At 37.9% G+C, this 20,293-nt stretch overlaps 2 protein-coding genes across 2 annotated transcripts; both read right to left on the minus strand.

Annotated features, from left to right (window-relative positions):
- Positions 1-3,315: 3,315 nt before the first annotated feature.
- Positions 3,316-4,428, minus strand: LOC111378307. Its single transcript, XM_023001479.1, has 2 exons — positions 3,939-4,428; positions 3,316-3,866 (listed from the first exon to the last, which is right to left on the minus strand). Exons 1-2 carry the CDS (start codon positions 4,426-4,428, stop codon positions 3,316-3,318), a joined length of 1,041 nt encoding a protein of 346 aa, XP_022857247.1.
- A 1,880-nt stretch (positions 4,429-6,308) lies between these two features.
- LOC111378308 lies at positions 6,309-7,475 on the minus strand. Its single transcript, XM_023001480.1, has one exon. The coding sequence runs from the start codon at positions 7,473-7,475 to the stop codon at positions 6,309-6,311; it is 1,167 nt and encodes a 388-aa protein (XP_022857248.1).
- Between the last annotated feature and the right edge of the window lie 12,818 nt (positions 7,476-20,293).

Raw genomic sequence — 20,293 nt, forward strand, 5'->3', positions numbered from 1 at the left:
TTTTGGGATTTATGGTAGTAGCTCAACCTAGTTTGGATTAATTTCACTATTTGCTTTTAATGTTTACATACTTATTTTCATGTGTTTCTACTATTATATTTCTTGCATTTTTATTTATCTGGCAATGAGTGATTATGTTTAGTGATTTGTATACCGTTTGAGAGAAGATTGTGTATTTTAATCATAATTGTAATTAAAGTATTACGACTGCACATATAATTAAATATAAACTAATTAGCTGTAGACTTTAAAATTAAGCCCCCATTTGAACCCCAATATTTGAAATTTTAATCGTTGAAATAGTGTTTGTTTAAAAAAATGTATAGTTGAAAAAGAAGAAAAAAAATTGGGATTACATGTAATATTAGTTCATTGATGAATGTGTGATTAATAAGAAGATAGATTAAAATAAATTATAATTTTAATGGGACCAAAATGGGCTAAAACTCTTAATTGGGTTTTAATTATGACTCCTATTTGAATGTGCAATTTTCATTTTATAAGGATTTTAACTATTATATCTCTATAAATAGAGATTGGATGGAATCTAGTTATCCTACTCCATGGTGTTCAAATTTGGAGAAAGAAAAAAAGAAAGTAATTATTTTCTTACTTATATTCATATGGTCAGCTCAAGAATTAGTTTCTTGATTTAATTAAAAAATGTGCCACCCACTAGGTGTAGTCTTAATTGTGGAGAATACCGTAGAATAGTTGAAGGTTTGAAACATCGAGTTCTTGGAATTAAAAGTTGAAAATTCATGATCTAAAAGTCTGGGAATTCGTAATTTAGAATTTACTCAAAATTTAACAATCGAATTTAGGTAAAAAAAAAAAAAAAAAACCGATTTCTTTATTCTTGATATAATATACATGTGAACTTTAGACGATCTCATTTATTGAATTAAAGAAATTTTTTAAATTTCCGATTAATTCTTCTTTCGCATTTCAAAATGAATATTTTTTGTATAATATAGGAAGTGTAATACTTGGTCCCAATTCTTTGCTTTTAAGGACTCAATGGCCATAATTATGCTAATTTGACTTGACCCTATTAATTTAATCAATATTTACTCAATGAATAATTAATCCTTTTATTTGGTTCCATTAACGATTTTTATCCTGAAATAGGAGTCAATTAAATTAGAAATTGGTGTAAACTACTTAACTTGGAATAAACTCACATAACATGAATATAAAGCGAAGGATTATTGGAACAAGTCAAGATTGTTAGCCAAATTGTAAGCATGCAATATAATAAAAATATCATACAAATTAATGAAATTTTAATGGAACTTAATGCATGTTAAATTTATAATTACTAGGAACGTCGATTGTTTATGGCGTTTAAGGTGCATTCCATTGCAGCAAATAGTTAGCCAAGACTACAATGATTAAATAATTCAATAGTAAATGTAATATAAATGCAACGAAGCAAGATAGATATGATAATAACTAAAATTAAGAACCTGGCTTTACAAAATTCTATCCATTAAAATAAATTTCGTCCTCAAGATTAAATTTTATCAAGTAAATGTGGGTATTTGGCAAAAATTTCCATAAAAATCTGTTCATGAACTTCAATATACAACATGCAAAGCATATGCAAATTAGAATGAACTTTAATCATGGACTTGAATTAAGTTTAAGACAACCCTTTTTTAAAGAATATAACACGTTTTATCATTTCAAATTCACTTTAGTATAACATATTCAAAATTCATGTAAGTCCATAATATAATTAATAAAAACTCATATTCATATTTCAACCTATCGACATAGCACACATAAATCTTATATCGAGATAAAATCCTATAAATAATATTTAAGTTCTAGTAGAAAAATACATTTGAAAGAATTTAATAATCATATGATTTTAAAATCAATTCAAAATTAATAAAATCAACTCAAGATAACGACTTGTGGTGACATGGACTTAATATTGAGAAACATAAATGACATCAATAAATATCAATGACTTATTAGTTTAAAATAATTTAAAATGAAAGGCATTTCTCAATATGTACCCACTTTTATTTAATTTCTTTAAAAACTTTAATGTTGACATCGTGAGTTCACTTGGAGTATCACTAACTAATCAAAATGCAGTGTGCAATTATTATATGAAACTCGATTCGCCCTACCAGCAGTATCGCAAAGTGGTTAACAATAACATTGTCATTAAACATTGGTTGGATGCCTACCCCTCATTTTCTATTCACGCTTTTCATGGCATGGACATACAGCTCATAATACAATATATTCGAGATACTTATCTATTTGAAATAGTCATTGACTCATTGACATTTGGAAATTTTTTATTTCTTAAAACTTCATGTATGCTTATAAATGCATTTGCATAAATGAATATGTCATGAGAAGCATTTATGACATTAAAAGTAATGATCAAATTTCATGTTCACGTAAGGACAATTTCAATAACATATTTATACATTTAAGCATGACATACGCATTAAAATAAAGAGATGTTTACTTACATTGAATCCTTAGGAATTTTTTTTTTTTTAAACAAATGAAGTTGTCCCTAGCTCCCGACAACAATATGCCATGAGTCCTATATCATTGTCATTTATTTGGGAACATGAACATACTTATTCTTTCTTTTTTTTCATCGGTAAATGTAAATTTTCATTGATCAAAATTTTTCATATACAAGTACACCGTGCATACCCAAGCAAACAAAAGCTAATATCAAATACAACTACTCTAGGGCATACCCGAGAGATACAAAATAAGTGAACTACTGAACAAGTCAATGACCCAACACTAAGGACTTGATATAGATCAAGACATCCAGATATAAAGAGAATATAACTTTGTATACGTGTGTCATGATTCGTCTCACAATGCAATCCAAGTTAGGTGAAAGGTCTTCAAAAATCTTCCTATTACGTGTTAACCAAATGTAGTAGACTGTACTTGCAAGTGCAATCCTCTTTGCCTTGCTTTGTCATGATGTCCCACAAGCCTCTTTTTTCAACCACTTAAGAGCACTAGCAATTGTTGACATAGATCTTTTGATGTTGAGCCAATGTCTAATATTCCCCCATATGGATGAAGTGAAAGAACATTCAAAGAATAGGTGACATCCCGTTTCCACCATATGTCCACAAAAAACACAATTAAGATCAATATCCAAAAATTGTAATTTATCTTTCCTTAGGGTTTAGATTGAACCCCTAACCAAAGCAAAAAGGAGTGCTTTGGAGTTATGCACGGTCTCCAAACATCGACAGCCCAAATCTTCTTTGTACCCCTCGGTCTAAAGAAATCATAGGCCATTTTTGTGCTGAATTATTCACCTGTCGACCAGCCATGAAAACTGTCCAGAAATCCCAGAAAACGGTTGCTGTTTTGACCTGTCGACCAGCCCTGAAATCTGTCCAAATTACCTTGAAATCGGCCCCTGTTTTGAGGAAGACCAGCATCCTGACTTGAGGTAAAAGCATCATTAACAAACAGGTTATTTCCACCATCCACCTGAACGAGCATCACATGTTGTCCTTGTCCGAGAAACTGGGGGGCAGCAACCATTTTAAGCCATAGATCTCTAATTTCCAGCAGTTTTTTGAAGAGTGGAGAGTGATCTTTCTTAGGTAGAACATCCCAAATGCAAGTCCCTTTAAGATAAACAAGGTGAACCCAACGTATCCAAAGAGTGTCCTTTTTATGTTGGATATTCCAAAGAGATTTAGCAAGTAGAGCTAAGTTCCAACTCTTCAAGTCTTTCAACCCGAGGCCCCCTTCATCCTTTGGAAGGCAAAGATCCTTCCACGCCACCAAAGGCTTCTCGGATCTCCAAAGAAATTTCCGGCCTAGGCTAACAATTCTTAAGATAATTGTAGCTGGGATAGGAAAAATAGAAAACTAAAAGCATTCAACTCCTTGGAGCATCGCTCTAATAAATTCCAACTTACCGGCATAAGATAAAGATGAGCAATTCCAAGCCCTAATATAATCAGCAATTTTATCAAGGAATAGAGCATAACAACTCACTTTGAGCTTCTCCGAAGCGAGAGGAATACCCAAGTAACGGAAAGGCATAGTACCTTTCGGTATATTTGTGACTTCCATGATATTATCAAGCTCATACCCATAAATTTTAGCTGTATACAAGCTGGATTTTAAAGTGTTCATCCTCAAACCCGATGCAAAACCAAAGTTGGTAAGGCAATCCATAAGAATTTGCACCGACATAACATCTCCCCTTGCAAAGAGCATCAAGTCATCCGCAAAAGCTAAATGAGTTATCTTTAAGGGGCTAGATTTGGGGTGATAATTGAATTCACTATCATTTGTGGATGCCTTAATCATTCTAGAAAAATATTCGAGACAAAGCACGAACAAAAAGGGAGAGAACGGATCACTTTGTCGAAGACCTTTCCCACCCTTGAAGAAGCCATGCATACTCCCATTCAAAGCTTTGGAATATGTTGGAGAAGTAATACATTCCAAACCCATTGTATAAATCTCAAAGGAAAGTGCAACCCTTCAAGTACTTCTTTAAGAAAATCCCAATTTACCAAATCATAAGCTTTCCTTATATCAATTTTTTGGAGGCATCTTGGAGCTACCCTCTTTCTATTATATTGTCTCATGAGTTCTTGGGCAAGATGAATACTTTCCGTCATACTCCTACCTTCAATAAGAGCGGCTTGTGGTTGATCCACAATGTTTCCCAAGATAGGCCTTAATCTAGAAGCAAGGATTTTAGTGATCTCTTTATAGATGACATTACAACAAGATATGGGCCTATAATCCCCAACACTAGGTGCGTGACTTGACTTTGGCCCCAAAGCAATGATCGTATGGTTGATTTGTTTGAGGATGGATCCCGATGAGAAGAATTCCATGATAGCCTCCACACAATCATGTTCAATAGTTCCCCATGCCGTTTTAAAAAAACATGAAGTGTAACCATTCGACCCGGGAGATTTATCATCTCCCATCCCAAATAGATCTTCTTTGATCTCATCACTAGAAATGTCTCGGATCAATGAGTTGCTTTCCTCCAAAGATACCAAAGGCCCGTTGTTAATAATTTCCATGTCAATAGGCCAAACCGGCTCTTTTTCCCCTAACAAGTTGGTGTAAAAATTGACAAATTCCCGAGCAACTTGGTCATGTGACGTAGTATACATCCCATCCTCTTTAATAATAGTAGTAATAAAGTTTCTCCTTGTGATCCTTTTCACCACCGAGTGAAAGAATTTAGTACACTTATCACTTTACTTAAGGAAAATGCACTTAGCTTGTTGATAATAAAAGCTACGTTCCGCTTCACATAATCCCATGGCTTTCTTTCTTAATCTTGCCACCATAACTTGATAATGCTCGTTTGTAGGTTGATCATGAAGTATGAGTTGGGTAGCATCCAATTCACTTTTAGCCTCATTTGCCCGAGTTGAAATGTGCCCAAAGTGCTTAATATTAAGCTCCTTCAATGCTCCTTTTAATTTGCGCAACTTCTTACAAAGAATAAATTGCTTTGTTCCCACCACATTAAAATTCCAGCTCGCTTGAACAATATCATAGAAGTCCTCGTGGTTTGTCCACATGTTAAAGAATTTGAATGATTTCCTAGTGTTCATCATATGGTCATGAATGGAAACAATGCATGGAGAATGATCGGAAAGGCATCCGGAAGGCAAAAAATCAGCAAAGACATGTGCACCATTTTGTACCCAAATGTCATTCACCATACCCTATCGAGTTTGCTCCGCACCGATTTATTAGTCCATGTGTAAAGCCAACCAACAAAGCGCACATCCGTAAGACCAACATGAAGGCAACAATTAGCAAAGTCTTTAATTTCATAAGGAGTAACTTCTGCCCCATTGCTTTTCTCATCAAATTTGAGCACATTGTTAAAATCACCAAGAATCATCCAAGGTAATGACACATTTGCATTGAAATTCATAATGTTGTTCCAAAGCGGTCTCCGGCTAACAATTGTATCAAAAGCATAAACAAAGCTAACAAGGAAAATATAAGATGTTATCTTGCAAGTAGCAATACAATGGATGGCTTGTGGGTTAGTCTCCAAAACTTCCAACTTGACTTTAGATTAATTCCACAAGATCAAAATCCTGCCGGCTCTATGAGTGCAAAAATTGTTGGCTTGCATGAAACCATCAAATTTATTCTGCATAATTCGGATCAACTTTCAATCTCCAAGCTTTGTCTCCAAAATACCCATAAAATCAATGCAATGTCGCTTGATAAAATCTCGAATCCCATTTTGTTTGAGGGGGGATTCAAGCCCCTAATATTTCAAGATGCAATCTTCATGATTTTGAAGCGAGGGAAGTTCCCTTCTTGTCAATTTTAGTTCCCATTTTCCTTTGCTCATTGACCTTTCCTTTGAGCATTTCATTGCTAGACTTATTAGAATCTGCCCATCTAACATTTGATGTAGAATCTGCCCCCAAATCTTCCCTTTGACAGCCTTCATCTGCCGACACTTGAGAAGGAGTAATACGTGCTGAATTTTTTCCATTTTTCCTGTTAACTACCTTAACAAAAGGGGAAACTGTCTGGTCATGAATCTGCCCTTGCTGGCCATCTACAACCTGTGAAAAATTCTGATTGAGGGACTGCCCCTGCTGGACATTTAATTCCCTATCTTGCTGTCCATTTTTTCCGGCTGAATTCTCATGAGATTTTGATGCTGTCTTGTCTGAAGATAGCTGCAAATTTGAATTTGTACACAACTTCCCAGCATGGACGTTCTTTTCTAGTGCAGCCGGCATGGAGGCTTTTGATGTCTCACCATTTACAAGCTTCCCCTTGTCAGCCATGGCATGTTTATTGTAATTGCAACCGAGAGTGGAATGCCCAAACACTTTACAAGAACCGCAAAATTTTGGTTCATGCTCAAATATAATTTCTTGCTCCCTCAAAATGCCATTAGGAAGCCTTATCTTTTCCACCCGCACAAGCTCAATAGATGCACCAACTTCAATTAGTGCTCTTGCATATGATAGTCTACCTCTACTTGCCATGACCTTATCGGTCGATATGGGTTTACCAACTTTGGAGACAATTTTACTCAAAGCATTCGTGTTCCAAAACTCCAATGGCAATCCCGACAAGTTGATCCATACCGGCATAGTGCTAACATCCTTATCATCAAAATCAAAGTAACGGGGCATGACTTTTAACATTAATGGTCTTCCATATACAAAGTAGGGACCACCATGCAACACACTTAGTCTTTCCAAGTCCGTCTCAAATTTGAAGACCAACCACCCGCTCGAGTGCACAAAGTATTTGTAATTAACCTTCCACGAATCACACAATTGGAGTAAGGCCACTTTCCCCGGAAACCTACTAGCAAAATACCCAACAAGCTCATATCCCCAAGTATTTTCAATATTATCTTCATCCGATTCACCCAAGACAAGTTCATCCAAATGATTTTCGGAAGGTTTTAACTTAATATTTTCCTCCATTTTTCTATTGTCTTTAAAAAGATTTACCCATGGAGCTTTTGTATCTTTCACACCATCAACATTAATATTTTTGGGTTCTTCAATTACACCGAATGCGATTCAAAATCAGAATTTTCAGATTCCGTATCATTTTCACCAAGTGTTAATGATACACTAGGTGAGGGCAGATTTACCTTATTATCCTCCACGAAATTGGTCTTCGAATTGGCAACAACACCCCCCTCCAACATCAGCCTGCTGACCAGCTAGGGGTTTAAGCGGAGCCAACCCACTATATTGGCCAGCAACAGATTTTTTCTTCCCCGTGCAGAACAGAAAACGGGGGCAGCTGGGAAGATAAACACGTGCAGGACAAAGACCCAACAGGAAGAAGAAAAACAGCCCAAAAAATTAACCCAATAGGAGATATACCAGCCCAACACGTTCAGGCCTAATCTGGCGTAAAAAAATGGGGGAGAAATGGGCCACCAACAGAATTCTGGGAATAAGAATAAAAGGCCCAAAAGGAGAGATAAAATACCCAAAAACCAGCCCAAACGTAGGCCCAATAAGGGGGGAAGGGCCGGGTCAAAGGTATAATAATGGCCCAAAGAAATCCAGCTGAAACAGGCCCAAATAAAGGACTCGACTCACACCGAAACCCAACAGAAAGTCTGCAAATAAATGTTTGAAAACTTTCCCAAAGAGGAAAGCCAAGGATCGCCTGATTAAACTTACAATGGCTCAAAAATAGATTGCAATTAATGAGAAATCACCCAAAATGGAAGCCCTTCAGACCGACACCAAAATATGCAATAAAAGAATCTGAAAATGGATGGACCAGTCTGCAAATCCAGGAACCACAGCTTTGACCAGAACAGTCCAGCAACGGTCAACAAGTTCAGAATCGAGAGACCACCAATACATACAAAATACATACAGTCCCAGCACAAGGAAGAATACCAAGAACACACGCTAGTCCCAGGCAAATCGAAAATCAATCCCAAACTGAAACTGAAGAAGATAGAACCTGAAGAAGGCTGGACAACCCAAAACGAAGCAACGTCCAAACAAAACCCAGCTGGAAAATACTGAAAAGCACCCACCAGACGTCCAACCAAGCAAGATGAAGAACTTGATTTCTACTTCTTCTTGGTGGAAATTGATTTTAACATTCTGGTTTTCATTCATTTTATGGTCCACATTTGCTCTGTTTTGGAGTTTTTCTTTTCGGATTTCTGGGTTGCCTTGGACTTCCGTAGTTAAGGTTCAGATTCGGTACTCTGCTTGCTGTGTGGTTCAGTTCCAGTTTGTTTGAGGTTTAGTGTTCGTCTGCCTCAAGTTCAGGATCAAGATTTCTGGTCGTTTCTTGGCCAGTTCAGGTTCAAGCTGGTGGTCTTCTGGTTTTCTTGCTAAGGTTGGTGTTCCCAGTTTGCTTGCGGGTCTCTTCAGGTATTCTGGGTTCCAGTTTGTTTCTTCTCACCTGTTTGTTTATTTGGTTCCCTTCTTGCTGGAGTGTTTTGTTCCTGGGTGTTCTTGGGGTCTTCTTGCAGCTGGGATTGTTTGTTTCTGTATGCTTCGATCGTGGTTATTGATTTGTGATTGTTGCTGGATTTTCTTGCTGGTCGGTTTGGTTTTCACTCTTGGTGCCGGGCTCCTCCAGTTTCCATCTTCAGTTTTCGAATTCTTGGATGTTTTCTCCTGTTGTGTTGGATGTTTCTATGGTATATCTATTGTGTAAGTATTAGCCTTGACTGATTGTTGCAGATTTGAATTTGGTCTTCCCTGCAATTTTTCAGTTTTGCTGCACACGGTCAGTGGTAGGTAGCTAATTCCTATTGTTTTTTTTTTTTTTATCGGAAAATGTAAATATCATTGATAAAAAATATTTCATATAGAAGTACACCGGGCATACCCGAGCGAATCAAAAGTCAATATCACATACAATTACTCCGGACATACCCGAGGAGACAAAAGAAAGTGAAATGCATAAAAAATCAATGACTCAACCGGATACAAGGTAAACATAACTTTGTGTACGTGTGTCTTGATCCGTCTCACAATGCAATCCAAGTCGGGTAAAAGGTCTTCGAAAATCTTCTTATTCTTTGTAAGCCAAATGTAGTATACGGTGCTAGCAAGAGCAATCCTCTTCGCCTTACTTAGCCATGAAATTCCACGTGCCTCCTTTTTCAACCACTTTAGAGCATTAGAAAGTGTTGACATAGATCTCATAATTCCGAGCCATCTCCTAATATTCCCCCATAAGGTACATGTGAAAGAACACTTAAAAGGAAAGATGGTCGTAAATTTCCACAAAATGCCCACAAATATCACACTTTCAATCAATATTCAAGAAAAGCAATTTGTCTTTAGTTAGGAGCTTTGATTGGGCTCCTAACCAAAGCATAAAAGAATGCTTTGGTGTGATGCACGGTAGCCAAACTTCGGCTCCCCAAGTTTTAAAAGTACCATTAGGCCTAAAGAAATTATAGACAATTTTTGTGCTGAATTTATCACTTGTAGAACAGCCCAGATTTTTGTCGAAAAATTCTAGAAACCGCATACAGAATGAAGCATTTTGCCCGCCTGTAATGCTGTCCAAATTCTGCCCATTTACCACCCAGTTCTCTGCATTCCCGGCACTATAAATTCAGTTCAAAATAGCATGCCGAGAAGGGGAAAAATCAGCCTCCATCTGACCTGACACCCCTTGCTGTCCATAAGTGAAAACCTGTTGGGAAGCACCATTTACACGAAGGATGTCCCTAATTTCCAACAGTTTTTTGAATAGTGGAGAGTGATCCTTTCTAGGACGAACCTCTCATATGCAAGTCTCATTAAGATAAACATGATATACCCACCGGATCCATAGAGTGTCCTTTTTATTGTGAATGTTCCAAAGGGATTTAGCAAGTAACGCTAAATTCCAACTCTTCAAGTCCTTTAATCCAAGGCCTCCTTCCTCTTTTGGAAGACAAATATTCTTCCACGCAACTAGCGGCTTTTTAGATCCCCAAAGGAATTTTCGACAAAGACTAACAATCCTTGATATAATTATAGCCAAAATAGGAAAAATAGAGAGCAAAAAACATTCAACTCCTTGAAGAACCGCCCTTATAAGTTCAATCTTGCCTGCATAAGATAATGTAGAACAATTCCATGCACCAATATATGTTATTATTTTGTCAAGAAAGGAGCATAACAACTTACTTTAAGTTTTTTTGAAGCGAGAGGGATGCCCAAATACCGAAAAGGCATACTCTTCCTCGGAACACTTGTTAATTCCAAGATATCCTCATGAAGCTATCCATGAATTCCAGCAGTAAACAAGCTAGATTTAAGAACGTTCAACCTTAATCCCGAAACCAAACCAAAATTTGAAAGGCAATCCATGATAATTTTTACCGACATAACATCTCCCCTAGCAAATAGCATCAAATCATTCGCAAAAGCTAAATGGGTGATCTTTTGCGGCCACATTTTGGATGAAAGTTGAAATCACTATCATTCGTGGCAGCTTTAAGCAATCTTGATAGGTATTCAATACAAATCACAAATAAGAAAGGCGAGAGGGGGTCACCTTGCCGAATACACTTCCTACCTTTGAAAAAACCATGCAAAGTCTCATTCAAAGCTATAGAATATGATGTAGAAGTGACACATTCCATAACCCAATGAACAAATGTCGATGGGAATTGCAACCCATGAAGAACGTCTCTAAGGAAATCCCAACAAATCGAATCATAAGCTTTTGAAAGATCAATTTTTAGGAGGCATCTTAGAGCAATCTTTTTTCCTATTGTATTGCCTCAAGAGTTCTTAGGCAAAATGAATGGTCTCCGTGATACTCCTACCTTCCACAAATGCAGCTTGTGCATGATCGACCATGTCTCCCAAAATGGGTCTCAATCTAGAAGCAAGAATTTTAGCAATCACTTTGTAAGTAACATTACAACAAGAGATGGGCCTAAAATCAACAATATGCGGGGTGTGATCCGATTTAGGCACCAAAGCAATGGCCGTGTGATTGATTTGTTTGAGGATGGAACCCGAAGAGAAAAATTCCATGATAGCCCCAACAAAATCATCACCAATAGTCCCCCAAGCATTTTTAAAAAAACAAAAAGTGTAACCATCTGGCTCGGGAGACTTTTCATCTCCAATATCAAAAAGAGAATCTTTAATTTCCTCATAAGAAATGTCCTGAATCAAATTGTTGCCTTGTTCCAAAGAAACCAAAGGACCATCAGTTAGAATCCATCTCAATAGGCCTAGTAGGGCAATTTTTCCCTAGCAAAGAAGTATAAAAATTGATAAATTCCATAGCAACTTGATGTTGTGATGTAGTATACCTCCCATCTTCTTTGAGTATAGTAGTAATAAAATTCTTCCTAGAATTCCTTTTTTAACAATGGAGTGAAAGAACTTTGTGCATTTATCACTTTCCTTAAGGAAGATGCACTTAGCCTTTTGGTAATAAAAACTACGTTCCGCTTCACATAAGCCAACGGTCTTCTTCCTCAATTTCGCAACCAAAAGCTGAAAATGCATATTCATGGGCTGATTATGTAGCTGTAATTGGGCAGCCTCTAAATCATTTTTGGCCTCACTTGCTCTAGCCGAAATATGCCCAAAATGCTTAAAATTAAGCTCCTTCAAAGCACCCTTAAGTTTTCTCAATTTCTTGCAAAGGATAAATTGTTTTGTCCCTCACAAGTAAAAATTCCAGCAAGCACTAATCAAACCATTGAAGTTCTTATGTTTGGTCCACATATTAAAAAATTGAAAGGACTTTTTGTTGTACCAACACGGTCATGTATCGAGACAATGCATGGGGAGTGGTCGGAAAGGCATCCAGAAGAAAGGAAATTTGCTTCAACAAATGCCCCATTTTGCACTCAAAAATCATTGACTATTGCCCTATCAATTTTGCTCCAAACCGACCCATTAGTCCAAGTGTAAAAAAACCAATGGAGCGCACATCCGTAAGACCCACATTAAGGCAACAATTTGCAAGATCTTTAATTTCATAAGGGATAACATCTGCCCCATTACATTTCTCATCAAACTTAAGAACATTGTTGTTGTCACCAAGAATCAACCAAGGCAACGACACATTTTCATTGAGCTCCATAATGATATTTCAAAGTGGTCTTCGATTAACCATAGTATGAAATCCATATACAAAACTCACAAGAAAAGTAAAAGAAGTTACCTTGCAAGTAGCTTTACAATGGATAATTTGTGGATGAACCTTCATCACATCCAAAGAAACTTTGGATGGATTCCACAAAATTAATATTCTTCCGGCTCTATGCGTGCAAAAATTATTTACTTGCATAAAGCCATCAAACTTATTTCGCAAAATCCTCTTCAATTTTTGGTCCCCCAACTTTGTTTCCAAAATTCCCATAATATCAATGCTATGTAGCTTGATAAACCCCCGAATCCCATTTTGTTTAAGGGGTGAATTCATACCCCTTATGTTTCAAGAAACGATCTTCATGATGTTGAAGCAAGGGATGATCCCTTCTTCTCGTCAACTTTTGATCCTAACTTCTTTTTCTCCTCGACTTTGCCTTTAAGCTTTTCATTCCCAGATTTACATGAAGCTGCCTCAATGGAAATGGATGATGAATCTGCCCAGATTTTGAGGCCCCAACATGAGCAGATTTTTTCATCCCAACAGCCCTATTTTTCTTGGTAATAACCTTTACAAACGGTGCCTCAATCTGCTCGGTATTTTCCATCAGCTGGTCGTCCACATTTTCACTTGCAAACTGCCCAGTTTTTTGGTTATTAATTTACCGTTTCAGCCCATCCAAAGTCCCGATCAGTTCTTCCCCCGTTTGTTGCTCATTACAAGCTGTCTCGGGGGGAGGAATCTAGGAAGTAAATGCACTTTTTTCGGCCAGCACAAATTTCTGTTGGGCAGTCTCCGTGGCTTTTCCTTTTCCTTTCTCCCCACAAGTATGTTTATTGTTACATCCAATAGTCGTGTGACCAAAAACTTTACAAGAACCACAGAATTTTGGTTCATGCTCAAAAATGATTTCTTGTTCCCTCAATGTGCCATTTGGGAACCTAATCTTTACCTCCCGCACAAGTTCAATGGACGCATCAACTTCTACTAGAACTCTTGCAAAAGATATTCGACCCCTAGTTGCTGTAATTTTGTCGGTTGAGATGGGTTTCCTAACCTTTGACACGATTTTGCCCAAGGCATTCGTATTCCAAAATTCCAAAGGTAGACCCGGTAGGTTTATCCACACCGGCATAGTACTCACATCCTTGTCATGAAAATCAAAACAACGTGACATAACTTTAAGCATTAACGGTCTCCCAAATACCAAATAAGGACCCCCATGCAAAACACTTAGTCTATCCACATTCGTTTCGAATTTGAAGACTAACCAACCACTTGCATGCACAAAATATTTATAACTCACCTTCCACGAGTCACAAAGTTGGAAGAGAGCCACTTTTCCCGAAAACCGACTGGCAAAGTATCCAACAAGCCCGTATCCCCAATTCTCAATGTTGTCTTCATCCACTTCGTCCAAGACAACTTCATCCAATTGATTTACAAAAGCATTCAACTTTATATTTTCTTCCATTTTCGGATTGTCTTTAAAACGATTGACCCATGGGGCTTTCATATCTTTCACAACCCCATTTCCAGCAACATTGACATGTTTATGTTGCTCCAATTCCACCGAATTAGATTCAAAATCCGAAAATTCAGAATCCGTATCATTTTTCCCAAGTGTCAATGAAACACTAGGTGAAGGCAAGCTGGCCTTGTTTTTTCCAGCAACATTTTCCATAGAAGAAGTGGCAAAAAATGGAGCATCCACAGTTGGACGAGCAGGCAGGGGCTTAAGGGGACCGAGCCCAAGAAGAGAAGGAGAACGGGCCTTTTTCTTACCATAAAAAGCAGTCCAAGAAGTCTAGTAAAGACAAAGAAGAACTGCCCAACACCGGCCCAAATAGAGAGAAAAATAAACTACCCAGCAAATAAATTGCTAAACCACACAAAACAACCCAAAGAAATGTCCAGAAATAATGCCCAACACAGGCCCAAATTGAGGGAAAACAAAGCCCCGAATAACATCCAGAATAATACAAATGAGAAGGCCCAAAGTGAGGAATAAATGATCCACAAGAAGTCAACCAAAACAGACCCAAAGAAATGTCCAGAAAAGGGCCACAAAATCCCCAAGAAATCCGTCTAGAAAAGGCCCAAAGAAAACGTCCAGGCAGAAAACAAGCTGAAAAATGGCCCAACACAAACCAATTAAGAAACAATCCAAAGAAAGGCCCAACCACAAGAACAAAAGTGAATCACAATAGCCCAAACACAGGCCCAAAACCAGCAATGGACCGGGTCGGGGGACAAAAACGCCAGAAATGGAAGCTGCCAAGGAGTAAGAATATTGTACCACACAGAGTCCCAAACACAGACCAAGTAAGCCAAACCTACAAGAATACAGCCACCAACCCTAACGCCCAGCAGAAGATAAAAGGAATGTAGGGAAGACCAATTCAAAAAACTGAGGAGACCAATAGATACACAATATATACAATAGTATACTGTTGTAACACCAGAAAATGGGCTAGAAAGTTTAACCATGTAGCACAAAGTTTAACCAAGCAGCTCCAACTAGAAATGACGAAGATGAAGACCGAAATTGGAGAATAAAATCGATCAGCAATTGAGAATCGAAAAAGGAACTATGAACCTTCAGAACTTAGAACAGCAACAATGAAGCATTGCCAACTAAACCAACACAGAACTGAAGGCCATCCAGCAAGAAGAAAAATCCAACGACCAAGCTGAATCAACCAAGCTGAACAAAAAACCAAGCAGCAGGGCACTGGCCGAACACAAATGCACCAAGAACAAACAGAAGCAAACTAAAGACCAGAGAACCTGAGCTTGCCTTGGACGACCAGCAATACCACAAACCAAACCAGCACCAAAATTGAACGAAGAAGCTCCAACCAGAAAGAAAGTATGAATATCGAAACTGAAGAACCAACTTAGCCAGAACTAAAAACCAAACTTGGAGCTCTGAAGAAGATGAAAATGGAGGCTGAAAATCCTTCAAAACTCACAAAGAGCAGAACATAAACAAAAATCAATATGTATTAATTCAATTTTCACAAAAAGATTAGTAAAATCAAACTAAAACATAAGAGAAAACACAAGAAAACTCTCAAAGAAAGTGTGCACCAAAGTGGGACTTTCTCTCACTAGGTTGAGAGCATCTCTCTCTAACTCACTTAACTGACTGAGAGCTCTTTAGCAGATTCCTATTTTTCCTTTGATTTTGAGTTGCTTCCACTTTGGATGTATTGATATTTATTAATTGTTGCTTGTTTTGGGACCTTTCTAAGTTATTTCTGGCGGCATCTGGCTTTCCCTTTTTGGAAAGTTTTTCAAATACATTTAATTCTGATTTCGTTGTCTTTGTTGTGGATCGGGTTCTTTGTTTGGGCNAAAACTCTCAAAGCAAGTGTGCACCAAAGTGGGATTTTCTCTCACTAGGTTGAGAGCATCTCTCTCTAACTCACTTAACTGACTGAGAGCTCTTTAGCTGATTCCTATTGTTCCTTTGACTTTGAGTTGCTTCCACTTTGGATGTATTGACATTTATTAATTGTTGCTTGTTTTGGGACATTTCTAAGTTATTTCTGGCGGCATCTGGCTTTCCCTTTTTGGAAAGTTTTTCAAATACATTTAATTCTGATTTCGTTGGCTTTGTTGTGGATCGGGTTCTTTGTTTAGGCCTATCTTGGCTGGCTATTATTGGATCAATTTTTCCTCACTCTGGGCCATTTCAATTGGATTATTCTGGTCATGGATTCTGGGCTTTACTTTCCCTCATTTCTGCCTTATTTTGATATTGTGGGGCTTTAGTTTTGGACAGTTCCTTTGGGCCTGTGTTGGGCATATTTCTAGACATTTTCTTTGGGCTGTTTGGTGTGGATTAGCAGCTTATTTGCTAGGCAGTTTTTCTCTCAATTTGGGCCGGTGCTGGGCAGTTCTTCTCTTTCTTTGTTGGACTTCCTTTGTTTGGACCTCTTGGACTGATTTTCCATAGGGAAGAAAAAGACACGTACTCCTTCTCTTTTTGGGATCGGCCCCTTTAAGCCTCAGCTTGCTCATCCAGCTAAGGATGTGTCGATTTCTACTACTACTTCAAAGATAATTGTTGCTGAAAATAACAAGGTCAGTTTGCCTTCACCTACTGTTTCATTGGCACTTGGGGAAAATGATACGGATTCTAAATTTTTGGATTTTGAATCTAATTCGGTGGAATTGGAGCAACATAAACATGTCAATGTTGCTGGAAATGGGGTTGTGAAAGATATGAAAGCCCCCTGGGCCAATCTTTTTAAAGACAATCGGAAAATGGAAGAAAATATAAAGTTGAATGCTTTTGTAAATCAATCGGATGAAGTTGTCTTGGACGAAGTGGATGAAGACAACATTGAGAATTCTTGGGGATACGGGCTTGTTGGATACTTTGCTGGTCTGTTTTCGGGTAAAGTGGCTCTCCTCCAACTTTGCGATTCGTGGAAGGTGAGTTCTAAATATTTTGTGCATGCTAGTGGTTGGTTAGCCTTCAAATTCGAAACAGATGTGGATAGACTTAGTGTTTTGCATGGGGATCCTTATTTGGTATTTAGGAGATCGTTAATGCTTAAAGTTATGCCACGTTGCTTTCATTTTGATGACAAGGACGTGAGTACTATGCCCATGTGGATAAACCTACCGGGTCTACCTTTGGAATTTTAGAATACGAATGCCTTGGGTAAAATCGTGTCAAAGGTTGGGAAACCCATCTCAACCGACAAAATTACAACTAGGGGTCGAATATCTTTTGCAAGAGCTCTAGTAGAAGTTGATGCGTCCATTTAACTTGTGCGGGAGGTAAAGATTAGGTTCCCAAATGGCACGTTGAGAGAACAAGAAATCATTTTTGAGCATGAACGAAAATTGTGTGGTTCTTGTAAAGTTTTTGGTCACACGACTATTGATTGCAACAATAAACATACTTGTGGGGACAAAGGAAAAGGAAAACCATGAGGACTGCCCAACAGAAATTTGTGCAGGCTGAAAAAAGTGCGTTTAGTCCCCAGATTCCTCCCCCGAGATAGCTTCAAATGAGCAACAAACGGGGAAAGAACTGACCGGGACTTTGGATGGGCAGAAATGACAGATTAATAATCGAAAAATTGGGCAGTTTGCAAGTGAAAATGTGGATGACCGGCTATTGGAAAATAACAAGCAGATTGAGGCACCGTTCGTGAAGGTTATTACCAAGAAAAACAGGGCTTTTGGGGCGAAAAAATATGCTCATGTTGGGCCCTCAAAATCTAGGGCAGATTCATATCCACTTCCATTGAAGCAGCTTCTTGTAAATCTGGAAATGAAAAGCTTAAAAGCAAAGTCGAGGAGAAAAAGAAGTTAGGATCAAAAGTTGACGAGAAGAAAGGATCATCCCTTACTTCAACATCATGAAGATCGCTTCTTGGAACATAAGGGGTATGAATCCACCCCTTAGAAGATCGTTTCTTGAAACATAAGGGGTATGAATTCACCCCTTAAACAAAATGGGATTCGGGGGTTTATCAAGCTACATAGCATTGATATTATGGGAATTTTGGAAAGAAAGTTGGGGGACCAAAAATTGAAGAGGATTTTGCAAAATAAGTTTGCTTCATGCAAGTAAATAATTTTTGCATGCATAGAGCCGGAAGAATATTAATTTTTTGGAATCCATCCAAAGTTTCTTTGGATGTGATGAAGGTTCATCCACAAATTATCCATTGTAAAGCTACTTGCAAGGTAACTATTTTTACCTTTCTTGTGAGTTTTGTATATGGATTTCACACTATGGTTAACCGAATGCCACTTCGGAATATCATTATGGAGCTCAATGAAAATGTGTCGTTGCCTTGGTTGATTCTTGGTGACTACAACAATGTTCTTAAGTTTGATGAGAAATGTAATGGGGTGGATGTTACCCCTTATAAAATTAAAGATCTTGCAAATTGTTGCCCTAATGTGGGTCTTACATATGTGCGTTCTATTGGTTGTTTTTACATGTGGACTAATGGGTCGGTTTGGAGCAAAATTGATAGGGCTATGGTCAATGATTTTTGGGTGCAAAATGGGGCATTTGTTGAAGCAAATTTCCTTCCTTCCTAATGCCTTTCCGACCACTCCCCATGCATTGTCTCAATACATGACCGTGTTGGTAGAGCAAAAAGTCCTTTCAAGTTTTTTAATATGTGGACCAAGCATGAAAACTTCAATGATTTGATTAGAGCTTGCTAGAATTTTTACTTGCGAGGGACAAAACAATTTATCCTTTGCAAGAAATTGAGCAAACTTAAGGGTGCTTTGAAGGAACTTAATTTTAAGCATTTTGGGCATATTTCGGCTAGAGCAAGTGAGGCCAAAAATGATTTAGACACTGTCCAATTACAGCTACATAATCAGCCCATGAATATGCATTTTCAGCTTTTGGTTGCGAAATTGAGGAAGAAGACCGTTGGTTTATGTGAAGCGGAACGTAGTTTTTATTACCAAAAGGCTAAATGTGTCTTCCTTAAGCAAAGTGATAAATGCACAAAGTTCTTTCACTCCATCGTTAAAAGGAATTCTAGGAGGAACTTTATGGCTACTATACTCAAAGAAGATGGGAGGTATACTACATCACAAGATCAAGTTACTATGAAATTTGTCAATTTCTATACTTCTTTGCTGGAGGGAAATTGCCCTACTTGGCCTATTAAGATGGAGATTCTTACTAATGGTCCTTTGGTTTCTTTGGAAGAAGGCAACAATCTGATTCGGGACATCTCTTATGAGGAAATTAAAAATGCTCTTTTTGATATTGGAGATGACAATTCTCCCGGGCCGGATGGTTACACTTCTTAATTTTTTAAGAATGCTTGGGGAACTATTGGTGATAATTTTGTTGGGGCTATCATGGAATTCTTCTCTTCAGGTTCCATCCTCAAACAAATCAATCACACGGCCATTGCTTTGGTGCCTAAATCGGATCACACCCCTCATGTTGGTGATTTTAGACCCATCTCTTATTGTAATGTTACTTACAAAGTGATTGCTAAAATTCTTGCTTCTAGATTGAGACCCATTTCGGGAGACGTGGTTGATCATGCGCAAGCCGCTTTTGTGGAAGATAAGAGTATCACAGAGAACATTCATCTTGCCCAAGAACTCTTGAGGCAATACAATAGGAAAAGGGTTGCTCCAAGATGCCTCCAAAAATTGATCTTTCAAAAGCTTATGATTCGGTAAGTTAGGATTTCTTAGAGACGTTCTTCATGGGCTTCAATTCCCCTCAAGATTTGTTCATTGGGTTATGGAATGTGTCACTTCTACATCATATTTTATAGCTTTGAATGTGACTTTGCATGGTTTTTTTAAAGGTAGGAAGGGTCTTCAGCAAGGTGACCCCCTCTCCCCTTTCTTATTTGTGCTTTGTATTAAATACCTATCAAGATTGCTTAAAGCTGCCACAGATGATAGTGATCTCAATTTTCACCCAAAATGTGGCCCCCAAAAGATCACCCATTTAGCTTTTGCGGATGATTTGATGCTATTTGTTAGGGGAGATGTTATGTCGGTAAAAATTGTCATGGGTTGCCTTTCAAATTTTGGATCAGCTTCGGGATTAAGGTTGAATGTTCTTAAATCTAGCTTGTTTACTGCTGGAACTCATGGACAGATTCTTGAGGATATCTTGGAATTAACAAGTGTTCCGAGGGATAGTATGTCATTTCGGTATTTGGGC

This window comes from Olea europaea, unplaced genomic scaffold, assembly GCF_002742605.1.
Source record: "Olea europaea var. sylvestris unplaced genomic scaffold, O_europaea_v1 scaffold180, whole genome shotgun sequence".
Lineage (NCBI taxonomy): Eukaryota > Viridiplantae > Streptophyta > Magnoliopsida > Lamiales > Oleaceae > Olea > Olea europaea.